Source organism: Cetorhinus maximus, chromosome 15, assembly GCF_964194155.1.
Source record: "Cetorhinus maximus chromosome 15, sCetMax3.hap1.1, whole genome shotgun sequence".
Lineage (NCBI taxonomy): Eukaryota > Metazoa > Chordata > Chondrichthyes > Lamniformes > Cetorhinidae > Cetorhinus > Cetorhinus maximus.
The window spans coordinates 79,846,929-79,866,377 of NC_135893.1; the positions used below are offsets into that span (position 1 = coordinate 79,846,929).

At 38.5% G+C, this 19,449-nt stretch overlaps 1 protein-coding gene across 1 annotated transcript in view; it reads left to right on the forward strand.

Moving 5' to 3' along the window:
* pgap6 (post-glycosylphosphatidylinositol attachment to proteins 6) overlaps positions 1 to 19,449 on the forward strand; it is a 40,760-nt gene that overhangs the window by 15,983 nt on the left and 5,328 nt on the right. The window contains exons 2-12 of the mRNA XM_078558709.1: positions 1,746 to 1,923; positions 2,241 to 2,448; positions 3,354 to 3,487; positions 3,574 to 3,842; positions 5,505 to 5,827; positions 7,847 to 7,943; positions 11,053 to 11,176; positions 13,729 to 13,871; positions 15,305 to 15,483; positions 17,286 to 17,432; positions 18,917 to 19,033. Coding sequence (XP_078414835.1) covers positions 1,746 to 1,923; positions 2,241 to 2,448; positions 3,354 to 3,487; positions 3,574 to 3,842; positions 5,505 to 5,827; positions 7,847 to 7,943; positions 11,053 to 11,176; positions 13,729 to 13,871; positions 15,305 to 15,483; positions 17,286 to 17,432; positions 18,917 to 19,033 — 1,919 coding nt within the window. The remainder of the gene's footprint in view (positions 1 to 1,745; positions 1,924 to 2,240; positions 2,449 to 3,353; positions 3,488 to 3,573; positions 3,843 to 5,504; positions 5,828 to 7,846; positions 7,944 to 11,052; positions 11,177 to 13,728; positions 13,872 to 15,304; positions 15,484 to 17,285; positions 17,433 to 18,916; positions 19,034 to 19,449) is intronic.

A 19,449-nucleotide genomic window follows, 5' to 3' on the forward strand; every position in this document is an offset into this window, starting at 1 on the left:
AGCGCATAAAGCGTAATAAAGTTGGTGAACAAGTTGGAAAGGCGGTGTGTGAGGGGGTTTCTGTATAGCCTGGCTAGTTCATTTTGTGGGTAATGAGACATTTCATCTCAAGGTTGTGGTTTCAAGCCCCATTTTGGATGAATGAATAAAATATCTTTATGAAAAAAAATCTAAGTACATTTTTATTGATTTTTATTAACTCATTAAAAGATTATCAATTGAAAGTCTGAGGTAGGTTTGAGAGCCCTCTTTGTCAGTACCAGCTCCAAGATTCGTTTGTTATTGATTTTTAAATAACTTTCTTACTTCGTTATTTACTTTTAAATGTAATTCCACTGCACTCTTATTTCTCCCAATCCTGCTACATTTGCTTCTTATTTTGCCTGTAAGGATTAGGGAACTGGGGTGACACGGTGGCGCAGTGGTTAGCGCTGCTGCCTCATAGCTCCAGGGACCCTGTGTGTGGAGTTTGCACGTTCTCCCTGTGTCTGGTGCTCTGGTTTCCTCCCATCACCCGAAGAGGTGTTGGTTAGGTGGATCGGCTTTGGTAAATTGTCCCCCAGTGTGCGTGTGTATGTGCCCTGTGATGGACTGGCATCCCGTCCTCGGTGTACTCCGCCTAGTGCCCATTGCCTGTTGGGATAGGCTCCAGTTCCCCATACACTGAATTGGATGAAGCGGTTCTGGAAAAGTGAGTTAAGGGAACCAGTTTCAAAACTCAGCTTGGTAGGACATCGCTGAATATGATGTCAATACTTCAGCTGCACATGTACAGGGAGTGCTCTCCTTAATGTTGCGATGCCAAGAAATGCAGCCTTTTTTGTAAAACAGTGTGCACAACTGACCTTTTTTGATGTTTTGAAGTCCCTGTTTTCTCCACCTGGAAGCCTAGTTGGATTATGCACGTTTTGTGACTAATCTGCGTGTGAATCTACCACCATCAAGAGGTGTAAAATATTGGTTTTACAATATCTCTTTTTAAAGAGAATTTGAGAAAATATTCATAATAGTCCAACTCTGAATTGAATGAAAAGTTTAAGGCATCTGGTTCTTATATTTGTCTTCTTGCATACAGCACTATAGCTATAACGTGGCATGATATTCTGGAATTCTGTATATAGTTTGCAGTATATTCTAAGACTGGTGAAGTTCTGAAACTGGGAGCAAAGCTTAAGGCTGTCTGAAAATTAAAGAAAATGTGCTTTTTTTATGTTTAGAATATCTCCAGTGACTAACTACATCTTCTCTGTCCCCCTTCCCCAGTCCTGTATTCCCCTTCTCCAATCTAACTCCTGTGCTGGATTTACTGTACCCTTTTCTTGAATGTATTTCCCTCTTAGCCATTTATTTGGCTGTCATTTCTGACAGCTAAACTTCATAAGGGTTTAGAGTTTCCACCCATCGCTAGTATCAATTTCTCATTAACTTTTTTTATGCATTCCCCATCCCTTTCCAGCCCTTTCACTTCTGGTTACTTTTGAATCCATCAGATGTGTTGGTGCTTTGGACCCCAGGTATCTCTGTTTCAGGCCAGCTTCAAATCTGCCACCTTGCCATTTATAGTCTAATTTCTGGAAAAGCCTGAAGCACTTTGCACTAAACGATGAAGAAACAAAAGTTTTTTCTTTAAGTTATCTTGCCCTCCTCTTTTCACCGAAAAACCATTTAAGGCTGCCTTGTATATCCGTATATTTGAAATTGTGTAATTTACTTGTGAATATGATGTATTTACTTTGTTTTATCAGGTCGAACCTACGTATCTGAATATTACGCTCAAGCTCCTCAAAAACTTTCCTTGTACAGCTGGTATGGAAATGCACGTATGTTTGTCTTCCGAGTGCCAGAAAATACTGTGTTGCTGAGGTGGATTTTGCAAGCCTCGAAAGGAAAGGGGCCAGAGTGCCAAAATACTAATATCACTGTGTATGTGGGCTTTTATGAACTTGAATTTGATAAAAGTTTCAAATGGACCGAATTGCTCAGTAACTATTAAGTAGAACCAAAAAATTCAGAGGGCAGATTAAGAAAGCAATTCATGATATACCTAATTAGCAATTGCATAAATGACTAATTTGAAGCAACGGCCTAGAAATTTATGAATCACTACATTGTCCATGCAACTTAATATTTTTAAAAATTATGCTTTGTAGCCAAAGTGTATAGGCAAGTACAGATAATCTCTGGTTATATCTTTGCATGACTTTTTTTGATCTAATTTAGTCCATGTATTTTTCCAACAGCCATTTACGGGCAAGCGCCCCACCAATAATTAATCCGTTACAAACCAAGTTTGGAATAAATACAGTTGCTCTTCCTTCATTCAACCTCAGCATCCCACTGATGTCCAAAGTCCAGAGTAATATTTTTTTAAATATTTCCAACCCTGTTTCGGGTGACTGGTTTGTAGCTGCACACCTACCGAAAGATGATGGTAAAATTGAAGTAAAGGTATAGTATAATGTGCTAAATGGTGTAGAACTCTCGTCTGAAAACCTTCGTGTTAAAATTGACTCTTGGAATGATGGCCCTTTTTAGCATTACTTTAAAAATGCATTATGCATCACTGCTTGTGGATTTCTTGCTAACACTTGTACTAAAATGATTTCTTTCTGCATTGTGTTATGGCATTAAAATTTGTTTGTTTTCTTCCTGTAGCAAAGGTCTTTAGCACATGCTCATAGTGACTGAGCACTCTTCCACTCTGAGGATTGTGGTTGCTACACGTTAATTCATCACATCATGCTTCTTCAACAATGGCCTATTTAATAACTTATGCTAGTATACCTTTTCGCTCTGTGGCTTTTTGCCATTGCCTTGTAATGTTAACATTTCATGTTCGAAACAGAACACTTGCCTAACTTTCTGAACACCAAAATATATTTGCTGACCCTAGAAGACTACTATTTCTAGTGTTCTTGAAAAATATTGTGATGCTGACACAATGAATATAGAAAAAAATTATTGGCTTTTTTTTTCATTTATGAGTTTTAAACATCTCTGGCAGGGCCTGTATTTATTGTCCATCCCTAGTTGCCTTGAAAAGGTGGCAGTGGTTTGCTTGGTCGTTTCGGAAGGCAGTTAAGAGTCAACCACATTGGTGTGACACTAGAATTGCATATAGGCCAGACCAGCAAGGTTTCTTCTTCAAAGGAAATCTGACAGCTTCATAGTCAATTTCATTTCCTTTTTATTTCCAGTCTCTTGAACCCATATTCTCTAGATTATTAGTCCAGGCTTCAGAATTACGAGTTCAGTAGCCAAACAGTACACTGCTATACCCATTAAAATGCATGTATTGATTGATGCACAAGTACATCAGATTTACAGGTATATGCATTTGATTTTTCTCACAGGGCTTCACGACTAAGTGCTCCTACATATTTCAGCCTCAGATGCTTGTTCAGCGATTGATTAATGTGCCTGTTCTTGAACCAAATAATTCACTTGGGCTGATTCTTTCTCCCTTTGATCAGGTTTCACACTTGAAGTAAGTCTCAGTTAGAATCCTTAGAAAGATTGTTTAAAATGTATTAAGTTGTACACAAATACAAAATCTGCTTTGGCTCTCCTCAGAATTTTTATTCCTGAACACACTGTGGAACTGGTCATTCATCTTAAAAACTGTGCTGTCAACAACCGGCCAGTGGAGCCTTGCCCTGTCCTCCTTTTAATAGGATCAAATGCATTACCTAACTCTCACGTGAAGATTGTAAATTGCAGTGAAAGTGTAGTATGCAGAAAAACACTGGATTCTCCGCCATGGATGAAATGGTTGCAACTTGCTGTTGAAAGTATCAACACTAACTGGATCATCTCCTTTGAGATTGAAGCTTATTTAACAGGTGTGTTCTGTTTTTAATAAATTGTTGATGAGGCGCAGAATGCTAATAATAGGAAATTGAGCACCTTCCTGTCAGCACTTACAATGAATATATGGTACAATTAACCTGAGTGAAGGCTCTGTCACAACACTTAGAAGGCTACCTCCTACTGTGCACTGAGTCTGTCCAAATTCAGTTCATACAGGACATTAGCAGCCAGCATCAGTTTTAGCTGGATTTGAAATCTAATCACAGATGTGAAAGACAAGTATCTAACCCACTGCATACCTGGTCCCCAACAAGGTGATATAGTTTCAAGTCAGGATGGTGAGTGGATTGGAGGGGAACTTGAAGGTAGTGGTGATCCCATGCATCTGCTGCCCTTTTCCTTCTAGGTGGTTGAGGTCACGGGTTTGGAAGGTGTTGTCGAAGGAGCCTTGGTGAGTTGCTGCAGTGAATTTTGTAGATGGTACACGCTGCTGCCACTGAGTCATTAGTGGAGGGAGTGAATGTTTTTTGTGGTGGATGGGGTGCCAATCAAGTGGACTGCTTTGTCTTGGATTGTGTCAGGCTTCTTGTATTGTTGGAGCTGTACTCATCCAGGCAAATGGAAAGTATTCCATCACACTCCTGACTTGTGCCTTGTCGATGGTGGACAGGCTTTGGAGAGTCAGGAGGTGGCTAAAGTGGCTGAAAGTACATCTAACAATGATAAGGGTGAGGGAAGAATTTCCAGAATTGATGAAATGAATAGTTCTGGGTTTGGGGTGACCTTTGGAAGTCTGTTGGAGGTTTTAGAGATATAGAAGAGGCACAACCTGAAAATAAGGACGAGAATATTAAATTGGAGGCATCGGAGTAAGAAGAGTTATGGGTGAGCAGGGCTTGGTGAGGAATAGGATTCAGCATTACATAGAATAATACAGAACTGTTCAGAAAATGGATGATGAAAGGTAGCCTGGGAGAGCATTGAAATAGTTTAACCTAGGCATAACAAAAGCATGGCTAAGGCTAGGAGGCGGATGATATTAAAGGTGTGAAAGCAGATTTTTTTTTTTACGAAAAGCATGCTTTGTTGAGAGGTCAATAGGATGCCACTGTTTGGTTCAATCTGAGATAATGTCTAGGAAACTGGTGAAATCATTGACATAGTTATGGAATTTGTGATTGGGATGGGGTGGGGATGAAAATGATGGCTTTGGTCTTCCCAATATTTAGATTTTGTGACTTTATGAGGAACTATGTGGATATCATTTAGTACACCCTGCAATGATACAGATGAGATGAGGAATTTTCAGTAACTGGTAGAATATCAGTTCTCAGCCAATTTATGGTAGAATATTTTGGAGCAATGTCATTCCTCCTTACTAACCTTTATTAAAATAAAGTTTGAGCACCTACCAATAACCTACTTGCACATGAGAGGAATTGAAAACGCATCTTAATAAACCAATTGACCCTCACTTTGCTTTTGCATTGCATTCTTGTTGAACTAACTACAGATGTTCTGGTTGTGGCCTCTCTTATGGCCCAGATAAGGAACTTTTTTTTTGTGGTTCTTTTTTTCAAAAGAAACTAGATATAATTTGTTATAGATGTAATGTTTGCAATATTCAGGGTAGTATTGTCTACATTTTACAAAGACATCTAAATACAAGCTTTTGAATGTTCTATCTCTTGCAGTATGTATACCTGTCGATGCTGGATCCCTTCTTGCAATGTTTAATAACTTCACTCTGTCAAGCAATGGCACAGTAATGAAGGACCTGGATATGTTGGGAGTATACATAAAACCAAATAAAACTGAACACAGTAACAGTGGCAAATCATGTTTTCGTAATCAACCTGTCCTTCGAGAAGCTGTGGATGTTGTTTCTGTGAGATTTTTTGTTTTGAATGGACCAGATGTATCAGTCAGCTCTGAATACCCGACAATTCTTCTGCTGAACTTGAATACAGGAAGGGACAATGGTGGAACCATCATGTTGAATTTACAGTTAAATAAGGTATAGTTTTATATTTGTTGTGAGGTATCTTCTCCAGATGACATCCTTGAGGTGTCTTACCAAACTAATTTAGCTGCAAATTTAATTTTGGACTTACTGATGCATTTGCATCAATGCCTTTTAATGGTTGTATTCTATGTTCTTCAGTTCCCCTGAATTTTGGAAAATTCTATCAGATATGTCTCGCTACAGCTTGAGTGAGAAATGGTGCAGCTTATTTCTTTGAAGTTAGATGTTCCTGAGCACAATCAACCACAGGAAATGGAGGGGTGGGAGAGAGACATTTTATTGAGCCATAATTTACTGTCAAGATAATGCGGAGGCTAATGGCACTCGCTGTTATTTACATGCAAAATGGCACAGCAGTTTCAGGTGAGGGTACAGATGTATTTAGTTAAGCTGAAATATCAGCTGTGCGATTAGCTTTGCAAAAAACATCTTGCTGTCTGCCTCATCATTGAAATGCATTGAATTGCATGAAGTTGATGTATTTGCATGGTAGTTATGAACTAAACTTCCCACAGAAAGTTAAGTATCATTCATTTCAGTCTAAGTAAGATTTAAATACGAGCTCACTGGTGCTTGTCACCCTCTCTGGCACAAAAAAATTAGAAGTGTGGAATCTCATTCTTTCTGCTTTTAATTGTTAGAGATTTTTAATTTTTTTAACTGTTACTTTGTTTTCCTCAACCTAATTTTTCTTTCCCTCCCATTATTTCTCTTTCTCTAACTGATTTGACATTAAATTCACCCACTCTAATTTACACTTTCTCAGTCCTTGTGCTGTTACTTTCTCAATTCTTCAGTCTGATTGGTTAAGGAGATGCGCATTCCTTGCACTCAGCTCTTTGATGTTCTGTTTCCCTTGATACAGTATTATCACCTTGCTCTTTCAGCAGCTTGGCCCATTAGTTCCAGTAAACTGTTGCTTTACAATTAAATACATGAATAATCTAAATGTTTGCTTGGTGTCATATACACCACCTTCATACTTTGGAAGTTTTAAGCCCTAATTGATTCATTTTGTAGCATTTCATTGGTGATGTCTTGCCCTTTTTAAAAACATAATACAAATCCATACTGAGTTTTATATTTTCTTGAGATTGAAAATTGATATTTGAATCATCGGTAACAATTTCTGCAACTGATGCTGGAAATCAGAAACAAAAGTAAAACATGTTTGGAACACTCATCAGGTCGGTCAGTATCTTGGTGATGAAGGGCAAGTTAACGTTTTAGATTCAGACCCTTCATCAGAACCAGATTTTCTATCTCTACTTTAGATTTCCAACATCCAGAATTTTTTGCTTTATGCTGGAGAAAAAGCTGGTAATTAGAAATGGGATTTTATCTGACCGTGAGTTTTAGCAACTGCTCAACTGTAGAGCAGTTAAGACTTCATACTGTGACAAAAAATGCAATATACTCTTTACATTTTCCCTGTCTACAAGACTAAAATTGGAGGTTTACATATTTAGAAAAATTCGCACTAAATTAATAGGGTGTGAAATATTGTAATTCTGGATCTGTTAGAAAAAAGTCAGGATTGCTTAAATGCCATTTGATCCATTAAAGGTTCGTCTTCAAATTAACTAGCTCTTTGACAGCATTTAATTGTCGTTTGAATAATATTCAATTTGCTATCTTGACCACCTTTTTAAGTTCACGAAAGCAGTGATCACATGTTTGGTATAAGGAAGTTTTCCATCTGTTCTGGATTTACTTTTCTTCTCATCCCTGTGTATGTCCTCTGGTCCTTTTCTTAGCAAACTTTGAAGTAATGATCTGAGTTTTACTTGCCTAGCTTTGAATAACTTTATTTATGTCAGTGACATCCTTTATTAACTGCCTTCCTCCATACATTGTGGCTAATACCAATTGTATTTGAGATTGGTCTTGTTTTATAGTGAGAATTTGAAAATACCAGGACACATTTTCAGCTGTTAGTATTTTGTTTGGTATAGAAATAAATGGTTTATCATTGAAGGATGAGTAAGAAAATTGTTTTCAATCTTTTAGACTTCATTATCCAATGAAAATGCAACCGTGTTTGCCTGTTTAAGTGCTGGGTCTCCTGTGATGTCCCTAGATGTCAATTCCATAAGCTGCAGAGAAGGTACACATTAGTTCCCAAGTACAATGGAATTCTAGAAATTATCTAATGCACTTTGATATTTCAGTCTTGAATTTGTAGTAATTTTTCAGTTTTATGGTGTATTTGACTTTAATTGAAAATCCATCTTAAAAATGAATAAAGGTATATGAAAATTCTACAAATCTCTTCTCAAGTTTACATCTGCTTTCAGTTGCTTTTATGTTGTATTCCTTTATAAAATCTCATTGAATTCTCCTCTAATCTCAATGCTGTTTGTGCAGAATTTGAGTTTTAAAAGCATTTGCTTTATTTTTTGAACGTTGTTGCATTTTTTTTGTATTAGTTTGGAACATCTTTTGAATTTAACTTGCAACAGCTTATCACAATGCTCTACTTCCTTTGAGGTAGACTATATAACTGAACATAATAGAGTGCACTTTCATCTTTTCCTCTCTACAAATTGTGGGGGTGTGCTCCTAAATTCCTAATGGATAGTTAAACTAGGCATCCCATTATAGTGTATGGAGCTCTTGGTTAGGAGGAAAATTTACCTGACTGTTCAGCTGTAGCAAATCTTTTGTAGTCGTAGCCCCTCTGATGACACCAATCCCCCAACAGACACTAGGTTTTGCCAACAGCCAAGCTATGCCTCCCTTTTTTTGTGGGATATGTGGAACATTCTATATTTAAATCCTACTCATATCTTACCTCAGTCCTCCCTCCAATTCCTATTTCAGTACACTGGTTACTGTATTGGTACTATTCCTTGCTGTTGCCTGAACTGCAAAATTTTTTCAACTTTGCTTTAAATTTCCACCCTTCCCTCACTTTCACGTGCTCCATCTCTGACTCTTCCCTTCTTCAACTTCCCTACCTCTCATTCTGAGAATAGGCTGTTGATTAACATCAGCTATAAGCCCTGACTGACTGCCAAAGTACCTTAACTATATTTCCTTCCATACCGCTTCTGTAAGTTTCTCAAGTTTCTCTGTCTCTGTCACATCTGTTCTCATGACGCCACTTTCCATACCAGTCCTTTCAATCTGTATAGCTTTTTTCACAACTAAGGATTTCCCTCAATCCAGTCCATCCCACTTTCTGCACTTAGGTTCATGCTCCTTTCCCTCTCTCCTGGAACAATACTAGGATCCCCTTGTCCACACTTTCTACCACACCAGCCTCTGCCATTTCCACCATCACAAAGCATATCTTCCTTTTCCCAAGCAGCATTCTAAAGAGACTGTTCCCTCTGCAGCACTCTTTCTGCTTTTCAGTCATCCCTGACACCCCCACCCCCTTCCACGCAAGTGCAAGAGATAAAACTCTTGCACTTTTACCCCCATCTCTTCACGCCACCCAGGACCCAAATGCTCACTCCAGGTGAAACAGTAATTTACTAGTTTTCCTTTCAATTTGGAACGCTGTGTTTACTGCTCATGATGCAGTTTCCACTACTTCGGGTAGACCAAATGTAGCTAGGCTGGGTGCTTTTCATTTTAATTCTCCACCCTACACCCCTTCTGATCTCTCTGTCCTTGGTCTCCTACACTGTTCTAATGAAAGTTAAAGGAAGATTTAGACTACTGCACTTTCATATGATGGGAAATACTTTTATAATGGGATGCCTAGTTTAACTATCCATTCGCTGACCACCTGACACGCTGGGTGGAGACATGAAGTGCCTCCTAAAATCAGTCTTCGTGGGCAGGTTGATCTGCTGCCTTCCATAGTCTGATACTCATAACTCATAACCACATTTGCAGTTGTGTTGCCCCTCATCTTTCACTTATGGAACATCATCCATACCCAACGCTGATTGAATTGAGTACAGTCCTCGGAGGCCAAAGCCAGGGACTACTTTTACAGTCTTCCAGACTCAACATTGAGCTCCACAATTAACCACCTTACCCATTGATTTTGGACAAGACGTTAGAAATGATTCTGCTATTGTCATTCATACTTCCTCTAAACCCACCTTTCATTTCTTTATTTGTCCCAATACTATGCCTCTTTGCCTTATACCATCATCTGTTTTGTGATTTAATGTCTCCTGCCTATAACAGACCTTCCTTTTGTCCTTCCTCCTCTCCCCACCACTCCCCTACCATTTTTGCCTCTGTAATTGCTTAAAATCTATCATTTTTTTTACAGCTCTGATTAAAGGTCATTGACTTGAAGTGTTATTCCTTTTTTTCTCTCTCTCTCTCTCTCTATAGATGCTGCCTGAACTGCTGAGTATTCCCAGCTCACTGTTTTTATTTCAGTTTTCCAGCTTTCACAGTATTTTGCTTTTGTTGTAGCCAGAGTTTATCATTGGTTGAAGCAGTTACCCTGGGGTCAGTTTTAGCTTAATTTTTACAGTTTGCAGGTGGAATATCTCACTGAAGTTAATTTCAGGGGAGTACCTAAGTCTCTGAGACTTCTGTCAGGTGCTCGAAATGAGATCCCAATGGGATTACAGAATTTACATAAAGTTCCTTTCGATGGGTATGGTGTCTGAACACCTGAGAATCCAGGCTCTGGAATCGTTCCAGACTAGCAGTATCTCAGACTAAATATATATTTCAACAAGCTAGAAAGATAGTTTTAACTCACTCTTTAAATATGGAAGGCCAATAAATGTAAAAAAAAAATGGACAGTAGCTTTTTGCCAGGATGGACTTTAAAGAATCTCATAAACATTAAACTTCTATCTGACTCCTTTTAATACCTTCTTTGCATACTTTAACATTGGTTTTTCCTAATTTCTCGCTTCTTTCTATGTAAAAGTGGAGCCTAATCTGTTCAAACAGTGACTACCTGAAGCAGTTTGGACGTTTAGATAAAATATTATCAAATTAATACTTGAGTGATGAGTGTTTTAGTATGGCAGTGGTCTGGGCTAGTCTAAAACATTAGACCTACGGGGTCCCAGTTCACGCGTTTCTTTTGTATAATGATGCTTGCTGGTGTGAAGGTCAAACAGATGTGGAGGAATTTTCATTTTTGGGGGGAAAAAATAGATAATTTCTAAAGACAAAATGCATGGGTCTACCCCATGATTTTTTATTGCTTAAACTTGCATATTTAAGATAACATTTTTTTCAGATTTGGTTTTTATGCTTTATAATGTATGTTTTTCTTTTCAAAGCTTTATCTTGGGGATACCTGCTTAAAATGAATTCATCAATATTATCAAGGTCCCTCCATGTTCCTTATCCAGAAACTGACCGTTGGTACCTCACCTTGCAAATCCTGTGCCCCAATGATAAAGGGTGAGGCTTTTGTTGATGATGAAATAATTCAATTAAAATCTAGTCTTCAATTGACTTAAGTGGACCAATACATGGCAATGTAATATTTAAATGTTTGTTTTAATGTGTTCAGGAATTCAAAGGTAAGTTGAATAAATTTGTCCAAAAAAGTAATAGAATTCTTGCCGCCATAGAGTTTTAAAAAAAAAGGATCGAAGTTCCTTTCTTTAGTTTCTCTGTAAACCTAAGGACGTCCCAGAGTGCTTTACAACAACTTTTGAAGTGCAGTTACTATTGTAATGTAGGGAAATGTGACAGCTATTTTCATTCAGCTCCAGGGCTACAAATATCAATGAAATCAGTTTACCAGATAATCTGTTTTTGGTGATGTTGAGTGATAATTGAATCTTGACCAGAATAACTCCCTTGCTCTAAGTGGTAATGACCTTGCACTTGCTGCCTACAGAAGTGGTGGATGATTAATAATTTCAAGAAGAAATTGGATGGGCACTTGAGGGAAATAAACTTGCTGGGCTATGAGGCTAGAGCAGGGGACTGGGACTGACTGGATTACTCTGCAGAGAGCTGGCATGGATTCAATGGGCAGAATAACCTCCTTTTGTGCCGTAATGACTATTGAGTCCCATGGGATCTTTAATGCCCACTTCTGAGGACAGACAGGGCCTATGTTTAAAAGGTTCATCCAGAAGACAGTATCTCCAACAGCGCAGCAGTCTGCAGTATTGCATTGAAGTGTCAGTCTAGATTATGTGCTCGTATCTTTGAATTGGGGCTTGAACGCACCTTCTGACTCAGGTGAGGGTGCTAACATTGAACTGAAACAACGGAGCAACAAAGGGAATTTAATTTGAATAAATATAAAGTATTTGAAATATACAGTGGATAGTTGTCTTCTGGTAAATGTTGAGAAGCAGAATGATTTGGTGACATCTAGATAGGAAAATAAGTTGTCAAGAGGACAGAGAGTTTACAAAGGGATTTTAGATAGGTTAAGTGAATGGGCAAAAATTTGCCCATGGAGTATAATGTGGGAAAATGTGAACTTTCCACTTTGGTAGGAAGTTTAGAAAAGCAGAATATTATTTGAATGGAGAGAGACTTCAGAGTACTGTTGTACAAAGGGATCTGGGTGTCCTGGTACATGAATCATTAAAAGTTAGTATGCAGGTACAGTAAGTGATTAGGAAGGCAAATGGAATGTTGGCTTTTCTTACAAGGAGAATTGAGCATAAAAGTAGGGAAGTGTTGTTACAGCTGTAATAGGACCTTAGTGAGACCACATCTGCAGTACCATATACAGTTTTGGCCTCCTTACTTAAGAAAGGATATAATTGCATTAGGAGCAGTTCAGAGAAGGTTCACTTGACTGATTCCTGAGATGAAAGGGTTATCTTATGAGGAAAGGTTGAGTAGGTTGGACTTATGCCCATTGGAATTTAGTAAAATGAGAGAATATTGAAACATATAATATTCGGAGGGGGCTAGACAGGGTGGATGCTGAGAGGATGCTCCCCCCTTGTGGGGGAGTCTAGAATTAGGGGACATAGTTTAAAAATTAAGCGTCTCCCATTTAAGACTGAGATGAGTAGAATTTTTTTCTGAGTGTCGTTAGTCTGTGGAATTTTCAACCCCAGAGAACAGTGGAGGCTGGGTCATTGAATATATTCAAAGCTGAGTTAGATTCCAGAGCAAAAGGGAGTCAGGTGTTATGGGGGAGGTGTACAGGAAAGTGGAGCTGAGGCAACAATTAGATCAACCATGATCTTATCGAATGATGGAGGAGGCTCGAGGGGCTGAATGGCCTACTCCTCCTAATTCATGTGTTCTTGTGTTGGTTGTGGGTTTTTCTCAACCATACATCTCATGTATCCATTCAATGTGAGCTTCTGTCAACAGTCTAATCAAAAAATAAGCATACATTTATATGGGCTGCTCATGTCCTTAGATTTTAAAGTACTTAATTGACTGAATTACATTTGATATGTAGTCACTGGTATATGGGTAAGTGTATCAGTTTGTGTACAGCTTAGTCTCAGAAGTAATAAATCAAATAAATAAGCAGTTAATTTGTTGTGGTGAGATTGGAGGAGGTGTAACTATTTGCCAGAACACAAGGAAAGCACCTCTGTTTTTCACTGGATCTTATAAAATTATGAGGAGAGACTTACAGGCCTGAATTTTTATATTTGAGAAATGCTTGAAGCACATATAAACTTGGCATTAAAAATGCTGAGGCATATAAACTAATTTGTCAGACCCATAAGCATGGAACAACATGATGCAAGTTAATAGCTGGAGGAGTTCAGAGAAAACTAATGATTCCAGGACTTGGTGCTCTGTCCTTTTTTCCCCCAAACTAGGACACCACTGGAGCTGTATTAAGTTTAGCATTTTTATAATCCTGTTTGGTACTGTAACATGAATCCTACTGTTCTTAATGGCTCCTCTTTCTAAAATTTTATTATTAATTACTGCTTCATGAAAAGGGGAAAAATCATTTTTGTGCTAACAGCAGTAAGTAAAAGTATTAATCAGAGTTTTCTGTCTTTTAGCAATCAAACCTGTGGAAAAGTTTCTGCTCGGGTAATTATATCAACTGTTTTGAGCCCCTGTGTTGAGGATTGTGGTGTATATGGAGAGTGCAGACTTCTTCAGACTCATGGCTATCTTTATGCTGCATGTGTTTGCAAAGCAGGTAGGTATGACTGTACAGGAGGAGGGAGTGTGTCACTGATTTGGCAGTTAAAAGCTGCAAATAACTTGGGGTAGTAGTTTCATGGCCATCATCTGTCTGAAAGTGGAAATCACTCTTTCATGGCCTTTAGAACTTAGATTGTATAGTCCCTTACAAAATGCTTATTTTAAACTTCCTATACAATCCAATTTTTATTCCACTTTTGTCCTATGGATTAGAATCTTACTGTCTTATAACTTGGTGTCTAAAGGTCACTGCAGTGTCTCAAATCCGGTTGTCCAAAAACTGGATATTTTTAGAATGTGCCATGCATCAATTTTAATTGAGTAAAATAAAAAAAAAACTAACTTACCTGGACACTTTGGTTAGGTGCTGCATTGGCGTGGTGTGGCACCGGACTAGTTATCCACATTGAAGAGAGGTGGCAGTAAATCCACATTGCCGCTTGGGCGCTGGTCTATTCCTGCGTTCTGAGCGACCCTTGACCTCACCTGACCCAACTTGGCCTGAACTGCCTGACCCAAAGTCCGGCAAGATTGCATGCGGCGCGGCCTTGGTCCTGAGGTTGCCAGTTTTGAGACACTACCTTAAGGAGACATTGACCAAGAAGCTTCCTGTCCAAGATACCTGGTCAAAATGTTAGTCCCTACCAGTAAGTTCCCTCATCCTAGTTTTCTCTTCACACTCAATTTTCTAAAGATGTACAGACTTTGTTTATATCGACACAGAATGTAATTGGAGAAGTCACCATTTTTACCAATGAAAAATTTCTAATTAAATTTTGCTTCTCATTCTCTTCTGGAAACTAGTATTGAGTGTGAGCTCAATCCTGCTTTGATAATTATGCTTCAGTTATTTGGGAAAATGAAACTTGGATGGAGAGAGTGCTAAATTTACCTCTAGTGATATTGAATTCTTAACTGGAAGTTTGAATTCAAATTCTAGTGCTGGCATTTGTCTAAATTCATTGCCACTGCATAGATTATGAAGGTGATTAAAGTAGTTTCAGCGCAGCAATATATCTATTTGCCAGTATTGCTCACCAGAATGACATCCCTAAATCATCTGTAAATCACCTGTAAAGCAGGCTTCCTATCTGTTGCTCTGCCTGTATTATGTACACTGAATCATATATAATGCATACCGCACCAGCAATGCAGGAATGGCTTAATATTGTAACTGACCAGTGAGGACGCTTAGGTCTGAGTAGCTATTGATGCTAGTTTTAAATCTGCAACAGTGAATGGTAATATCATAACTTCAAATGATTCTAGTGTGTATATATGTTATAATTATGAAACTTCATCTGAAGTTATAATTTTTATGTTGCAATAAAACACTATTGTTTATAGGTATTTTGTTAGCGCATTGTCCACACTTCATGCTTCCTTCAAGTGGAAAAATGACTTTTTTCTCATTTGTAAATTCCTTAGGCTGGAATGGATGGAGCTGTACAGATGATACCAATGCCCAGTCATACAGACAGCAATTACTGGCAACGCTCTTGTTAACCTTGAGTAATCTCATGTTCATCCCACCGATTGTGATTGCTATACATCGCTGTTATTTTGTAGAGGCTTCTGTGTATCTCTTCACCATGTTTTTCTCAACGGTAAACTGAAGAGCAATAGAGCTCCTCACTGTTAATAGTATCTTAATTCCCATTTGATGAGTGTGTTCAAATGATTTGTTTAAAGATTGTCTTTACTATAATAAGGTTATTGTAAGCCATTCCCAGAGCAACTAGATGTTACTTCTGACATTTTTCCTTTGAGAAAGTAGTATCTATCAATAAATATGTTATCCCAATTTTTTTAATTGCTCATGGAATGTGTGCAAGGCCAGCATTTATTGCCCATCCCCAATTGTCCTTGAGAACATGGTAAACTACTGTCTTGAAATTGCTGCAGTCTGTATGGTGTTGGTACGCTCAAGTGCTGTTAACTATCCAGAACTTTGACCCAGTGAGGGTAGAGGAGTGGTAATCTATTTCCAAGTCGAAATAGTGTGCGACTTGGAGGGAACTTTGATGTGGTGTTGTTCCCATGTGCCTGCTGCCCTTGTCTTCTAGTTGGTAGAGGTCACTGGTTTAGAAGGTGCTGTCAAAGATACCTTGGTGAGTTGCTGCAGTGCATCTTGTAGATAGTGCACATTGCAGCCATGGTGCACCAGTGAATGGAGGGAGTGAATGATCAGTAGTGGATGGGGTGCCAATCAAGTGGATTACTTTGTCCTGGACGATGTCAAGCTTCTTTAGTGTTGCTGGAGCTGCATTCATCACACTCCTAACTTATGTCTTGTAGATGTTGCTAAGGTTTTGGGGAAGTCAGAACACCCAGCCCCTGACCTGCTCTTGTAGTTAGAATATTTATGTGATTGGTCCAGTTAAATAATGGGCATTAAATAATGATTGGGTTTTCTGATTTAAATCTGAATTTTCAATTCTGAAAATTTTAGATCATCCTTCTTTTCTCATATCAAATGTGAAATGGGTCAAGTATGATGTGGCATGAACTTCCCTTTCAGTTAAGTTCATGGGCTGTTGCAAACTCTGTCTTCTGTTAGTAAGGCTGCTCTGAATGTAAAAAAGCATGTCTATACTGTAAAACCAATGTAAAGTTAATGAAAAGCTTAGAGGTTTGTAAGTAATGTTGGCTTAGTAAATAGACTTTTAAGGTGTCTCATGAGGAAGCTTTCTATGCCTGTGCAGGAGGGTGTAATTTATACAAAGACAAAATATTGTGGATGCTGGGAATCTCTTACATAAACAGGAAATGCTAGAAATACTCAGCAGGTCAGGCAGCATCTGTGGAGAGAGAAACAGTTAACATTTCAGATCATTGACCTTTGGCAGAGCTGGAAAAGTTACAGGTTGTGACAGGTTTAAACAAGTGGGGAGGTGGGGAGAGACCAGGAATATATCAAACTAGAGTCAGGAACTCGGTAGCATGGGGAGTGTCTGTATTGTGATGCACTGGGCATTGCAACTAGTTGGTATAGGCTAGTTGGATTAGTGGGTCTTGTCCGACATTTTCATATGTCAGGCAAAAAGAATCAATCATGCAAGTGCGTGACTTGCGCCAGATCAGGTAGAAGTGTCTGGTTTCATTCACAAAGAACATTAGCGAACCAGTTTGATTTCAGTGGCAATCTACCAGCTCCCATGGTCATTTTCTGTTACTAGCCCAGAAACTACCAGATTTAATTCCGTTTTATCCACTTGTCATGATAGAATTTGAACCCATGACTCTGGATTCATAGTGTAGGACCATGTCAACAAGGCCATTGTACCCGTGTTATCTATTATATAAAAATTAAAAAATGGTGTGAAGAAACTGCCATTTAAAGTATGTTTTTAGTTTGATAATTTTTAATCACCAATTGAATGACAATATAAAAAATTATTCCTTACAGTTTTATCATGCATGTGATCAACCAGGAATTGCTGTCATGTGCATTATGGAATATGATACACTTCAATACTGTGATTTCCTTGGCTCAGTTGTATCTGTGTGGGTTACAATTCTGTGTATGGCGAGGTTAAAATCTCTCCTTAAATATGTAAGTATTAATAATTCCTTTCCATAGGGCTTGTTTTGGGATTTTTTGACCATTTTTCCATGTCTTCAATGTCAAGTTACCTTTAAAAATGTTTTGCGATGCAGTGCATTCACTTTTTTTGAAAGAAAGAAAGAATCTCTGAGCACATAAGAGTTTAAAGTGCTAATAAGTGGGATTGTTTTCCCATGGACTTTGACTAATTAGTAGCTTCTTAAGCTTGTATTGGTAACTAATAAACTACTTATATCAATTTGTTGGAGCATGACTAGTTCCAGCTGCTCAGCAAGGGCCCTGGCAGCACTTCCTTTCTGGTCATGAACAAGTAGAGGAATTAGACACAAATGTTAGGCTTTTGAAGCAGGGAGGCTGTGAAAGCTGTCAGACTTATTCACAAAAATTGAAGGCTTTCCTTGACCCAAAAGGTTAGCCAGAAGTTATGTTAAGTCAAGTAAAGCAACCCACTGATTTTGGGGTGTGTTTGGGAAAACATCTGTTTTTTGTATAATTATGCAATGATAATTTGTATGGGTTGAAGTAATTAGGTTGATTGTAGCGACTCTCCTGCATCTCAGTTCATACCACCCTCGCCTTTGAGTCAGAAGGTTGTGGGTTCATGTCCCACTCCCGGAAACCAAGAACTGTGAATGTACTCGAAAGAGTTACATGCGATCTGTTGATAACTCGAAAGAGTTACTTGCTGACTTGGAGGTGTCAGCTGTGGCTCAGTTCATAGCACCCTCGCCTTTGAATCAGAAGGTTGTGGGTTCTTGTCCCACTCCCGGAAACCAAGAACTGTGAATGTACTCGAAAGAGTTACATGCGATCTGTTGATAACTCAAAAGAGTTACTTGCTGACTTGTATCTGGCCACATCTCACCACGTACATGCACAGTCTGCCTTCCGAGAGATTGAAGAAGCACAAGGCAAAAGACATGAATATCCTTAGTTCAGATCCCAAGGGGATACTAATTTCACACGATTGGGTAGCTCTATCTAATAAGCAGTATAGGATAGTGTGAGCCAACTCCTATGAAAGAAAGATATTTTGTCCTCTTACTGAAGTAATTAATGTCTTTTAACCTGAGAGAGTAACTACAACAAACTTAAAACTGCAAGGGAAGTCGGGAGAAAGAAAAGAAACCCTGATCCAGGAATTTTTTTTTGAACCTGTGGATCAATGGTTTAGATTAGTGTTAATGATATTGGTAAGATACACAGGTGAAGGGCATTATTTAATTAAGTATCTAAAGCACTTGTAAAGAGAGACTGCTTGGGACACAGTTGGTTGGTAGGAAGCAGGTATGTGTAATGCTGTATTCTGTGAATGAAATTATTATTAAGAAAAGTATTGGTGTCTAGTTTCATACTTCAACTAGCTTGGGATCGGATTAATAATTGGCATTAACATCTTAATATGAGTTAGATATTTTATTGTAGAAAGTGATATATTTACACCACCCTTTTTCTTCTTTGCATTTTTGAAGGTATTTTTTATCCTTGGCTCCTTATTGATTGCCATGTCAATGCAACTAGACCGCCGTGGTCTTTGGAACTTAGTGGGTCCGTGCCTTGTTGCTCTGTTCATCATGGTAGTTGCATGGGTGAGTGCAAAAGTGCATATCTAAATGCTGTAAATGACTAAAGCTTTGTTTTAACTTATATCTTGGATCAAAATCTCAATTTTTTAAAACTTAACTAAAGAGAAGTTCATACCATCAGCAGACAGAACTCTAGTATAAACTACTGCACCCGGACTCTGTCAATGGGTGAATGATCACTGCTCCACTGCCATTTCCTTCCAAAATGTTTTCTAACTTGCAAACCAGGCTATCCCCACCAACTCCTTCCCCATGACCTTATCCTGATTCTCATTATTGACATCCTAACTAGCCTTACATCTCACTACCTCTCTTGATCTCTGTATTGCTGCTCCGCTATCAGACTAGTTGTCTGGCATCCAATCATAATGAGCTGTAATTTTCTCTCTCTAAATATTGAGAAGATGAAACTGTCCTTT